The 14,180-nt window shown below is 30.3% G+C and overlaps 1 protein-coding gene across 11 annotated transcripts in view; it reads left to right on the top strand.

Moving 5' to 3' along the window:
- Ppn (proteoglycan-like sulfated glycoprotein papilin) overlaps positions 1–14,180 on the top strand; it is a 160,911-nt gene that overhangs the window by 87,986 nt on the left and 58,745 nt on the right. For all 11 annotated transcript variants that reach the window (XM_076403051.1, XM_076403048.1, XM_076403046.1 and 8 more), the window contains exon 2: positions 11,037–11,097. In XM_076403051.1, the coding sequence (XP_076259166.1) occupies positions 11,037–11,097 (61 nt within the window). The remainder of the gene's footprint in view (positions 1–11,036; positions 11,098–14,180) is intronic.

The following is a 14,180-nucleotide window of genomic DNA, read 5'->3' as shown; positions in this document are numbered from 1 at the left end:
TAATTATACGGCCACAATAGTTTATAGGTTAGAGTTATAACCTCTTATCACTAATGCTTTCATGAATTTTGCATACGTCTGATAACGGGACGACTTTGACAGACCCATTCGTTTACGTGTTCGAACTAATCAGACAGCATTTTGTCTCTTTTTAACTAGAATTAAATGAGAAGGAAAATATTATCTGATTCTGTAATGAAATTAAAAATTGCGGCAGGCAATACGTTAAACATCTTGATGACATATGTATAGAAAAGCCTTTGAATAAACTATAGTAATTTTCATAATTATAGATACGACTTTTCACTTCCCAACTATTGTACAAATACATTAAAAAATTCTTGTATTAATAACCTTTTCTAATTCTATATTTTTTTGAGATCGAACCATATAACTAGCTGTCTAAAATTATTCTTATATCCATCTTATGTTTCTTTCTCAGATAGAAAAAGAAAAAAGAAAATACAATTGTGGTCCGATTTTCAAAATTCTTTTTTTATTCGAAAGCGTGCGCTTTCGAGGTGGTCCCATTGGAACTAAATTAAGATCTGTTTGGGGGGAAAAGGAGAAATCGAGGGAAACGCTCAAATTTCAAAGGCACGTACAAAGTCTTCACATATGTTTATCTAAAATAATCAGATCTTTGTGTATTATATTATAGCTGAGCTGATGTGACGGAAAATCGGAAGTCGTTCAGTGCAAAAGCCATTCAGTTTGATATTAAGCACTAACTATAGCATATAAGACCTCTTAGGAGGTCTAACGGAGGTCGCGGGTTCTATTTTTCTTCATACGGGCTGCACCTTTACTTGGCCTACACATTGTAATATTACATAAAATAACTGTGTAATTTATAGAATAAATATCTAACACTAAAAAGAAAAAAATAAAATATTTTTAACAAAAAAATTGAACCGACTTCTAAAAATAAATAAGGAACTCACTAAAAATTAAAAAATAATGAAACTTAGATTTTTTAACATAAAAAAAGTATTTTAAAATAAAATATGTACATAATAATCACTGTAATAACTAAATAAAAATAATCAAAACCCTTGTTTAACATATCTACTACACGTATTTTATATTCAACTATATATACACAATTTAGCTCAATACCTACCTAAACCTATTTATCTATTAACAATATTATATCACTTCGAAGTAGTATAATAATGTATGTTGCATCGGAATATAAACCAAATCAACCTAAACAATTCGCCCAATTGTCAAATGTCTGCAAAATTCTTCAAAACATTAGCATAGTAAACTAGCAAAAGTTGCTTGGGCGTTTTGCTTCTTTTGATCAAAATCTAGAAATCATGCCTACAACTCTACCTCATAGGTGATGTGTAAATGTAAAAGGCTTAAATGTATAATAATATAAAATGTTAAATATATAATGAAAAAAATATAACCTGTAATATGTCGTAGCTGTATAATTAACTGTAATTTAACTCCTCCGTTAAGCTTACTAAAATGTTAGAACATATTATTTTTGATTGTTTTACAAAATTTTTGTTTCATTATTTTATTTAAATTAGGATATTGTTAAATGTCAAAGCCAAAATTAACTAAAAGTCATAGTGGATGCGACAACATTACGACCTTTTAGCGTCATAAATTTAGATGACGTAAGATCACTGTTTTATTGCAAAAAGACTATATATGTCTATTAATCAGGCCAGTAAAAGTTTGTAAATAAAGAGTCTGTAATTTGGAGATTCATTCTTCACATAATTAAAATCTTGATGATAAGTATTTCGTCTTAGTTTTCTCACCACCACAAGAGTGAGTTATTAAACTAAAAAGGTAACTAATGACCAGTACTATTATAAAACCTTCGAATGATCTTAATAATAAATATAATATAAATAAAATAATATAATAAAACTGCATATAAATAAATAACTATAGAAACAAAAATGTATCAAGAACCCTATATTATGTATACAGCTACATACAGCCTATAATGTACTAGTAAGCTAAATAAATAATTAAATAACACATATTACCAAACAAAATAATAAATAAGTTGGCCCGCAATAAAATAAAATTTTGGTTTTGCTCTGAGTTAATATGACAGTATTAGAAAATTGACAAAATGAAATTTTAAAGAAATTCTAGCCTCTTAGAGACCGTCCATTTTATCCAGAACAATCACAATCATATTTTACATCCAGGTTTGATTCGGATTCGAGCCCACGTTTACCGCGAAAGCAGAAAGACCGTCGTCCGATCGCCAAATAGCCAGTAATTTCAACAAGCACAAAGAATTTACTAGCTTTTTCCGTTAGTTCTCAGAACTGTGTTCCTTTCTTATAAATCCAACAATTACTAATAATAAAACAAAAACATATTTCGATTGTGTAACAATTTTGATAATCATACAAATAAATGCTATTTATACTTCCGCTATAAATTACTTTTTTATCGAACGCTTTGCGTCGGAAACTTGGCCGGTTACAGTCATGCCAAACCGCTCTCATCGCCGAATTCGGATTCACTTTTAATGTCAACGCTCGACCTAAAAACCTTGTCTCCCTTCTTCGCGCGAACGTGTTTCAACCATTATCATCTTTCAAGGTTACGGTTCTTCATTACATAAGCCGAAAAAAGTCATTACCACCTGTAAAACACCTGTAATTTCGCTTTTAGTACGTTGCTGTCGCTACCAGGAGCTCAGACCGACGCGAGAGGTAAACGGCGGCGGTAGATTTTACCTGGGCATCGGCTGCGGGCGATCGTCAGTTGTACCATTGACTCTCAAAACCAAGTAGATTCCCATTGATTAATATTAAAAATATGTTGGTGTTTTGACAAATTTGATCAAATCTGGGATACATATACTCTATAGTTTTGAGACTGACCTTATTAAAGAATGTATTTTAATAAATCTTTGTAAATTTATAATTGGATAATTAAAAATATTTCCGGGTTAGTTTCAATGGTACTTCTTGGAGAAAAATATTCGTTAACCGCTATGGTTTTTTAGAACCTCTACAGTGATCAAATTATTATGATATATAATTAGTTATTGATGGGAGACATTGAAATAATTACAACATCCAACAGAACTGTGCAATAATGTTAATGACATTTATACTATAACATCAAGTTAAACAAATAAAAGAGTAGATGAGACTCATAATCAAAGAACTGTACTGGTTATTTAGAAGATAGTCGAAATTTGACCAAAAATTTTATTTTATTGAGTTTGTCACTCAATTATAAAGCCCTTTTGAACTTATAAGGTGCAAATATGTGGTTGAGCAAGACATAAAACTGACTATTAATTCAATACTTATCGCTACGTAACTAACGAAAAACTGCACGATGGTTTTGCAATCAAATCAAAGATATTGTCTCAAAACACGAAATAAGCTTACTAAATTACAGAAATGCGAAAGCGATACCAAAACTGGTTGCTGGAAAACACGCAAGAAATCAGAAGTTTGAAGCAAACCAAACAACACGAAATTGTGTACAGCATAAGAGCAAATGTCTTTACTTTAGCTGAAGTAGCTTAATTTAATTTTAATTTGGGAAATACGAGCTGCTGTGTCACATCAAACCGGCAAACCGGCATTCGTCTTGACTGTGTATTGATGTAAGTATAACAGAACAATACTAATACATTAATTTGTAAATTAAGATTGTACAAAGCATATTTAATGTTGCACGTAATAAAATGCCTACGACTATATCTGGTTTACCATATTTATGAAGAAAAGGTACACTGCCTGATTTTCATGTCATAAAATCTTTATCTGCTTATCTGACTTATCATATGGGCACCAGTTGTCTATAAAAAATCTGTTAATATGACAGTTTCATGAGAAATGGTAGAGCTGATATATTTTACAGAAGACTGTTAGAGAAGATATATTTTTAATAATGCGTTTAATTATGATGAATAAGATCTTATCATATGACAATTCGGAATCGAAAACGAAAAATTGATATATTCATTCCGTTGCACCCTCTGGCAATTGGTTGTTCCGATCTCCATAGGCCTCTTGATTCGACTTTTCAATCTGAATTTTGCTATTTATAATTAAATTGTTTTTTGTTTATTTTTAAGAAATTATTTACCAATGACATTTGTAAACAATATTAAAACATATTTGGTTTAAATATATTCATTTATAAAAGGATAATAACAATCCAAATTTTATTAAAGATTTACTTTGTTACGATAAAATGATGTACAGAAAAGACTCACACCAAATTTCCAGCACATTAGTATTACGTTACTGTTACGAGTCAGTTTAGATGTTATGGCACTAAAACATCTATATCTCCGAAAATAATTTAGATTTCGAAAAATCCTGTTACGAGCATATTCTTAAAGAGCTAACCTTTGAAAATAAACATTCACTTAATATGTATCACTAGCCTTCATAAAAACATCAATCAAAATAAAATCAACTAGAAAAGTTAAAGTACGAAAAGTAGGAAACATTTCAAAAAACCTTGACTTGATGTACCATGGTCCAACTGACTCTCCCCGTAAACGAATCTCAGGTGTACCGGCCAAATCCGATAAAGGTATGCAAAACTCGTCGCTTAGCCCTGTCGGTGTCGCTACTTTCCTGATCGACGAATGACAGAAGGCCGCAGGTACCGGCATGTGCTTCTCGAGTAAATAGGGTCTGCGTCTTATACTCGTTACCCCCTCCCCCTCAATTATCTCGTGATTCTTTTTTCCTTGAATCCTTTTTGAAAGGCATGGAATACGAAATCGGATAGTGATTTTATTATTTTCTTTTATGGTGGGTTGAAGTTAAAAAATTTCTGTAATTATAATGTGTATTTATCGACTTTTTTTTAATTAATTATTGTGTGTTTTTATTACCAAATATATAGATTTTGTCTCTAAAGAGTCTTTTATTTGGAAAGTTCACACGTTCGCTGCCGATCTGGGATTAAATTACTCTGCAAGAGGTCCCTGGCATATGGACATTTTTCCGGCCATATGCAATTCTGTAATACATATGATTCAAAAAGGAAAAATCGAAACCAACCATGTACATGATTCAATACTAAATACAGAGCTTAGAAAGACCACCACACATATAACGGCGCTGGAGCCTTAATTGGTACTAGCGCGTTATTAGCAGCGAACGTGTTAATTAAATTTGAAAACTTTTTAAAAGAAACTGCTAAACTTTATTCATAAAATTGTCACTAAATCGCAGCCCATACGGGCCTAATTCGTTGCATTCCATTAGTAACAGTTCTGCATATTTACGTGTCCATTAAAATGGAAGTAAGCATGAACCAAAAACAATGTAGTTTATAAACAATAATTAATTTTGATACATGATAAGACCATAACTTAAGCCACAGTCTACCAGATAAATGCAAATAGAATTATTTTAAACTTAAAAAAAATCTTATCTGTCAAAGCCCACTCATTTTATAATCCTGGCTTATTATCATGTGATAATTCATACCATTTATTAACGACGCCTGATATTTTTTGTTTAAATTTATTTGTCTTTATAGATTATTTATCAACAATAAAGACAATTCAGCTATTATTCTCGGTATGGTAACGGCAGCGCAAGAATGAACAGTAAATCTCAATCGTTTTGTTTTGTTATTTTGAAGTTATAAACGATTTAATTTATTCATCTGTTGTTATACTGAATCCCGTTTATATTAGATATATGGAATTAATATTATTTATAGCTATAGTTAACTAATATAACTATATATGTTAATGTTTGTGACACGATATCAGGTTCCATTAAATGTTTCTTCTCTTATTTTACATCCGATCACTAGATCATGTCAAGAGGCTACCATTGTTAACGTGACTGAGTCATTATTTCGTGTCAGACTTTATATTCACGCCTATAAAAGACCTATACTGTCAGCTAGATCAGTTTTTTATATTAAGATCTGTATTATTAAAAAATGTATATTATAATTTCCTGGACCAATACCAGTGTCAATTCTATCTTTATTTACAGACATATGGCATTGTAGTTGACGTATCATGTACATTTTGAGCAATGAAAAAATATGAATATCACAGAGTAGTCATGGCACATTAGATTCTTTGTTCAAAATGGTTTACAAGCATTGAAAATGCATACAGAAATAGTAAATATGTTAAACCATTTCCTTCAAGCGCAATGGTTTGTAAGTGATTTGATTCCTTGTGTGAATTGAAAGTTTTCCAGAAAATAACTACAGCCATTATAGTTTGTATGTTAGAGTTGTTTGACTATATTTATATTGAACTTTTTTCCAAGCTAACTATGATATCCGCTTGAGGCCTAATACACCTATTTAACAATTTAATATCCAAGTTATGTGTTTTGCTTTCATTAGATAGCATATTTACTTTTTTATATTTAGTTCTTGTTTCATTCGTTCTTGATTGATTCATATTGATTAATATCAATACATTTCTTCTTAGTTTATTCTGTTATTACTTGGGTACATTTTTCTTCATAAAATTATATTTAATTACTGCGTTCTCCCTAATGTATTTGCCATATATGCAAAAGAGTTAGAATTAACTCTCTTCTCAATCATTTTGACCAAATGCTCATGTATGTTTTGAATAATTACATACATATCTATGGATATAAATATTTCACACTCTATAACACGATTTTCTACAATTATCCTATAATAATTATATACTCACCTTTAGTTGTTTCAACACCCATCACCCTGTCTTGGTAATTGTCAGCATTCAATCATAATCCCACATCTAAAAAGTTGCATTCAGTTGCTGTGATTTTCTGAGTTACTATTCAAGTAAATACCAACGCTGTTAATTTCTAATCTAACACTAGTTCACAATTCCACCATGTGTCAATTTCAAGCCGAGTGGAAGGTTTATGATAGATAATCCTTGTTTCCACATATCCAAACAGTTCTTGCTTTTATAAGCAATTTTATAATATAAGCTTTCTCGACCTGCATTTTTATTGTAGTAATTATTTACGTTCCATAATAACTCGGTTTGATTGAATATGCGTTGATAGGGAGAAGACGTTACACTCTGTGGCCATATTGTTCAATCATCTGATCTACTACAGGTCTATTTCTAAAAAAGTAAATTATACATAATAAAATTAAACATTTCATCAATATTTTCCACGAAACAATTAGAAATACTTTACTTTTTAATATGGTATTTTGAAAACTTAATTTAAGTTATGTGAGCCATCCCTTAATTACAGCCTTTGTCGATTCATTTGTTAGGATCTTTTCCACCAGTGTGCTATAAAATGATCCATTGTCCAAAGCAATAACTTGGTTTATTTCCCCATAGTAGTCGCTCTTGGACCAGAAGAAAACACTAACCCTCCTCAAGGAATAAAACCATTCCTATTTCTAGCACGAAGAATAATATCTGCAATGAATTTTGAAATAAATATTATGATTAACAAAACCTAATCATATGTTATTCTTTTACTTTTACTTTCACTTTTTCCGTTTTCTTTTTATTTGCATCTTGCCAATGGTGGCCTAATGTTCCATTTTGAAATATCTATGTCTAAACACAAATTGAAATAAGAAATCCTCCTGAATTGTACTAAATGCTTTTCAACGTTTTATTCTTTTAAATGCACAATCTCTGGAAGTTCCGTTAGATCTCTTTATGATGATGATCTTTGACGTTATTTAAATCCTCTGATTCGTAACAAGTTTTCTAACATGTATACTTTCCAGACTATCTCTGAAATAGTTGTATTAAATTATGTTTGTATTAACAAAACTACTCATTATTTTTATTCATTTGATAAATTTGATCTGGATTATAGTAGAATAGAACTTTTCAATGATATTTATCGATTTTAATATTCAGTGCAGCTGCAAGGCAATAAAATATTTCGAATAAAAACCGCGTCAGCTTAATATTTAATAGTACTAATACTTCTGAAAAGTGTTTTACTGGTAATAACAATTTACTAAATGTATTAGAAAACAATGACAATTTAGACAATCCTAGAATAAAATTGGTCACGAAAAAATAATAGTCCTACTATGTTACGATAATCACATTTCATTAAAATAAATGACCGTCCAACGCTAATTTAATAACATATCTATACGTATCAATTATACCTTTAAACGTTAATATTTTTATGTGGCTAGTTGCATCCCACGGTATTTAGTTCAATTAAAGGCTCGATATACTTCAAGGCGTTCCGCCAAGTAAACGCTGGCGGACTGAACTGTCAGATAGTACATGCCGATAGACTTTATTGCTCGAAAATCCTTAATGAGCATTTTTTATACGCACAATTTCGAAAGTTCCCGGTGAATTGTCGAATAACGGTAGTTTGGAGGAGATCTTAGCTAAAAAACGTTTTCATAGTTAATTAGTATTATTTCTAGACCTTAAATTACGTCTCATTGATATATTAACTCCATGAATAAGTCTGTATCGTCTGATGTAAAACTTCTCGTCATAATATTAAACCTTTTTCGAATAACATAATCTTAAAATATTAACGATTTTTCCTCTACTAATGGTTGTCAATATTCAACTTAAGAACGACACCGCAATAATTCCATGGCTGGATAAAGTAACGTACATAGGTCTCCACTTCGACCGACGATTCGGTTGGCATTCCCAAACCAACAAAGCAATCCAGAAAGGTTTGGAAATAGCAAACCTGCTATGTCTTCTGATCTATTCTTCTAATAGACTTTCCATCTCCATTAAATGCTTATTTTACAAGATGTTAATCTGGTCCTTACTCCTCTACGGATCTAATATTTGCTTCAACTTTTCCAAAATAAGCTCCTAAGGAGAATTTTAAACGCTCCATGGTTTGTCAGAAATAATCAAATCCACAGAGAAACTGACGCTCCAGAAATCAAGCAATTCATATCTCAATCCTTTCACAAGCAACAACTCAGCTCTAGTTCTTCTGAAAACGCGCTTGTTCGCGAGTCACCGCCAATCTCCCAATTTTCCAGGCTGCAACGACCTCATACGTAGCTGTAAGCCCAAAGGCAGCCCCACATAACCCGGTCCAACTTTTCACTCCAAGGCAAGTCTACGCGATCGAGTATGCGTCATACATTCCACCACCTGGTTTAAGCCAGAACAAAAAAAACGGGTTGTCATTATTTTGTTTTGTTCTTCATTTAATTATCAAGCCTTATTTATGTCTATGCAACCATTTGATGAAGGATGCTCGAAACTTCAACGCCGTCATATTGATTACTTTTAAAATACTTTTCGTATAAATTCATTCAATACTATGTTGAGAAGTAATGAAAATACGACATTTTCTTGGCAAACGTGGGCTCCGATCTCTAATGACTTCGACAAATCATTTAGCGCTTGCACGAATAATAGAAACATCATATGATGCAAGAAAAAGTTTAATATATTTTAAGGTAACATGGTCAGCCTATAAAACTGTCAAAGTGAAGGCCTACTGTATACTGACAAGAGCTGAAGAAAATCAATAATTTAAAATATTACCTGTTTCTCTCGCTTATTTATTTCATCGTGAGATCTTTACATTATACTTCATGATATAATATTCATAAATACTTGTCTGAAAATTGATAGGAAATCATATGTACTCTTTCTATACACTTCAAAAACTACAAGACAAACTGCCAAACTGCATTGGCAGATATGCGATGGTTTCAAAATGTTGTGTATATTGCACGGACAAACTAGCTTGACCAAATTGCTTTCCTTTTTGTATCTATGGGATAACAAAGACCGAGCAAAACACTGGAACAAAAGAGTTGGTCCCTTAGGGAGCTCGAATGTTTAAAGGTGAAAACAACATCCTCTAAGAAACAGACAGTAGCTCCACATAAATGTACCACCTCTGCACATAAAGTTGAGAGTAATGAAGACATTTGTATAATCACTTCCCAACGATAGAAATTGCATCAAATATATAGTATCTAAGTTTCCAAACGTCTCAAGCAAAGGACGATGTTTTTTGGTGAGACCAAACACTAGACGCTTATTATGAACCCACATTCATTATAATGAGTGAAGAGCAAGGCAAGCGATTTCACTAGAATAATAAAGAGACAAAGAAAAAATACCAATGGAGTGTCTCAATGATATCAGACTGCTATTGAACTCTATAGACAGACCTTCCAGATTCTTCCCACGAGCGAAAATGTATAACGAGGAGCATCACTGGGAAAAAGAAAAGGTTTTAGTGTGTGCTAATGAACGAACATTAGATAAAAAATATGTATCGTTAATGGTTCGCAAATAAAATAATATTTTTCACTTTTCAAGTCTTTTATTTTAATGTAATGACTCATTTAACATTGTAACCCAAATTGTGGAGAAACGTGTTGTTCTATGACATCAAGATTACGTCGCAAAACCTAAACGGCACTTAGATTTTTTTATTACCTGTGTTGCCACTCCTTACCTGACGGTCCTCCTAAAGAATACATGCTGTATATCGATATTTTTCGATATTTTTTAAGAAATATCGAAAACGATATATCGAAATATCGATTTTTTTTCCGGTGCCCAACACCCCTACATCATACAATTAATTAATATAAATCAGGTAATAGAAGGCAATATTAATATAAATCAGGTAATATTAATATAAATTAAAATAATATACAATTATATATTTTGTTTTAGTACGAATAGGGAATAATAAAACACTTATATTTAGAAAATATTCATGGCCTATTATGTTGTTCTTTTCATAATATCACCCACTGACCTGGATTTTCGAGATTTATTACTGAAATTATACTTTCATTCGATTTTAAAGCTCGCAATCTGGTAGTTCTTCATATCCTCTTACAACATTACGGTTCTATTTCCCTATACATCGTGATAAATATTTGGCTTAATCGATCATAAACGGCTATATATCTTTCAAAATTCTTCGGAAATACATTTTACGACATCCAAACTACACAGATGATTTATTTTTTATTTACACTGGCATAATTATTGGATAAAATGCCGTAAAACTTATTATTTTATTTATGTAGATCTTACGTACGTATGTACGCGTTTTTAATTGTTTTATGTTTATTTTCAGATCGTCGCTCATAGTAGCTCTAATGATTATGGCCATTATACAGGGTACAGTTGGTAGACATGTAAGTATTTGAATTTTATTTATTATCTATTTCTATTTCAAGCGGATTTGGTATGTTTAAGTAAAATATTAAGATTATTATGTTATTTTATTAAATCTTTTTTTTTCAGTATATTTTCGAAATAGTATAAATTCAACATAACAGCTTCTGAGGAATCAAAATTAAGCAACCGCATTTTTAAATAAATAAGTCCCCATGGTACTATGGCGTCTAGTGAACTTGACGATCGTTTTTATTCAAAAATAAGCCATTTATTTAATCAGTTTAAACAAAATAATGTTTGAAAGCATAAAATTTGTAAGCACATATTTCTACAGTTATTAAATTTTGATACTTACTGAACAGTAATGTCAAACAAGGTGGCCTCTACCACTAATAAATACAGATATTTCACAAAAATATTTTTTTAGTATTTTAAACTATTAAATGCCTGAAATATTAAATTTTACTGTTTAGGCTTTCTTTTCTAATTTTAGGAGACCTTATAGTTTTCATAAATATTAAGTGGATATATATTTTCAATAAATACTTTCTATTTTATTTGCAAAAGCTCAAACATGCAAGAGCCACTGTTACTGCCATAAAATTTCAGCATCTTACAACATTGTGATATGAGATTGATCCAAATATAGAGTAGAGATTAATTTTATAGATTACCTTGAAAATGTTTCGAATGATTTTAAATTTATGTTACGTAATTACTTTTCATTTAGTATCACACGGGTCCGGTTTTAGTGTCACTGTTCTATATACATGACTTTAGAGAAAATCTATTTTAGGTTTAGAATTGTTTTATGCACTGCAATATAATCAGTATTACTTGGTAAAATAATACAATATTCTCTAATATATTTTAATTCAGTTCGACTGATTCTAATATTAGTGTTTGGTATTTTCGTCCAAGCAGATCGTTGCCTTTTTTACATACATGCATACCTCAACATTTTCAACAGGTTCTAATAGAAATATTTTTCAGTAATTTTTAGAATGTGCTTGTTCAATTGGTTATAACATACTAGAAGGATGTAGGAATTTAACGAGTAATTTTAATTAGTAATTTTATGAATCTTAAATTAGTAATTTTATTGCTTCATCCATGACTATCTATTCTTCGTATTTTTGTCCTTGAAGCAGCATATCTTAAATACAAATAAACTCTAGAAGATGTTTAACAAAACCAGAGTTTTTAATGGTTTTCCCTTCGTTGATAAATTATCTTCCAATGATTTTTTCAGCCTTCCTCAAAAATTGAGTTGTAGTTTTGGAGCAATTCCTCCATTAATCACTCTCATCTTCCTTATATTGCAAATCGAAATCACCACTTTTAAAACTAATGGCATGGTTTTCGCTAAAGTACAGTGTTTTTTGCAGCACTATTTTGATTTTAACACTCAATTAATTTGTTGCTTTGCGGTGTTTTATCTAAATCCAACTGGAATCAACATTTTTCTTCTCTTATAGATATTAATCTCTTAAGAAGTATTTTTTAATGTAGCTTCGAAATATAAAGAATCGAATAATAATTCGAATATAAATAAATTCGAATATGAATAATAAATAAAACACAGGAAACAATGACTTAACTTAGGAGACTTATCTAGTCTGGAAATCATTATAACTTCTGCATCCTTCCGTATTTTTATCCGACTTCGAAGCAGGAGGAGGTTCTATGTTCGGCTGTATATTTTTTTTAATATATAGTCGCCGAATTTTCCGTCAACTATGGGACGATTTTTTTATTCGAAAAAGAGCAATTCTGAAGTGGTCCCATAGGAAACAAATCAGGATATGTTGGAGGAAGGGGGGAAATCAAGGAAAACGCACAGATTTCAAAGTCACATGCAATGTTTTCACATAGATTTTATCTGTAATAGTCAGATATTTGTGTGAAATGTTATTGCTGAGCTGTCTATATATATATATCTACATGTCTATATATCTATATGTCTATATATATATATATATATATATATATATATATATATATATATATGACGCCGTAGAAATATTGTACACAACTGCTTCTATGGTGTAGTGGTTGAAGCGTTTATATTCCAAACGAGATCAATCATTGTTTCAATATTCCAATTTTTCCTCATACGTTTACTGTACGCTTACTTGGTCTAACCATTATAATATTAAATAAAATAATATATTGAGTAAATATATAACACTAAAATGGGAAAAATAAAATAATTTTAACAAAAAAATTGAACCGACTTCAAAAAATAAATAACGAACTCATTAAAATTTCAAAAATATTCAAACTTAGATTAGATTTTTAACACAAAAAAAATTAAAATAAAATATGTACATAATAATCGTTGTAATAACTTAATAAAAAGAAACAAAAATCTTATTTAACCTATCTACTACACTTATTTTATATTCTAATAGGTACACACAATTTAGCTTAATACCTAGTCGGTGCCGAGCCTAAACAATATAAAAATAATAATATAATTTTGACATTACAAAAAAATTATTATTTTTTTTTTATAAAATTACCAACAAAACAAATATAAATTAATATAACTTGAAAATGCCGAGTTGGTAGCAGTTAACATAATATTGTCAATAGATAAATAGTTTTAGGTAGGTATTAAGCTAGATTGTGTGTATCTATTAGAATATAAAATAAGTGTAGTAGATAGGTTAAATAAGGTTTTTAGTTATTTTTATTTAATTATTACAACGATTGTTATGTACATATTTTTTTGTGTTAAAAATCTAAGTTTGATTATTTCTTAATTTTCAGTGAGTCCCTTATTTATTTTTTGAAGTCGGCTCAATTGTTTTGTTAACAATACTTTTAGGGTTATACTTTTATCAGAAGAATGCGTTAATAAAATTCGTAAGTTTTGCTTTAAGTTTCCTTGGAAGTTGGTTTAAAACTTCACCAGTGGTAACGTCATAGCCAAGAACTTTTGGTTCTTTTTGGTATTTTTGGTTGAACCAGGTAAGTCTAGGAGGATTATATAAGTGATTTTTTACAGAATTTTTTTTCATTTTAACATTAAATGCAGCACTAAATTCATGTTAAAGTTGTTTTACGATGATTATGTTGTTGGAAAACGGAATGA

Source organism: Rhynchophorus ferrugineus, unplaced genomic scaffold, assembly GCF_030347505.1.
Source record: "Rhynchophorus ferrugineus isolate W39M unplaced genomic scaffold, kcgeb_rfMv2 rfM4, whole genome shotgun sequence".
Taxonomy (NCBI): Eukaryota; Metazoa; Arthropoda; class Insecta; order Coleoptera; family Curculionidae; genus Rhynchophorus; species Rhynchophorus ferrugineus.
This window is presented reverse-complemented; position numbering and strand designations above follow the sequence as displayed.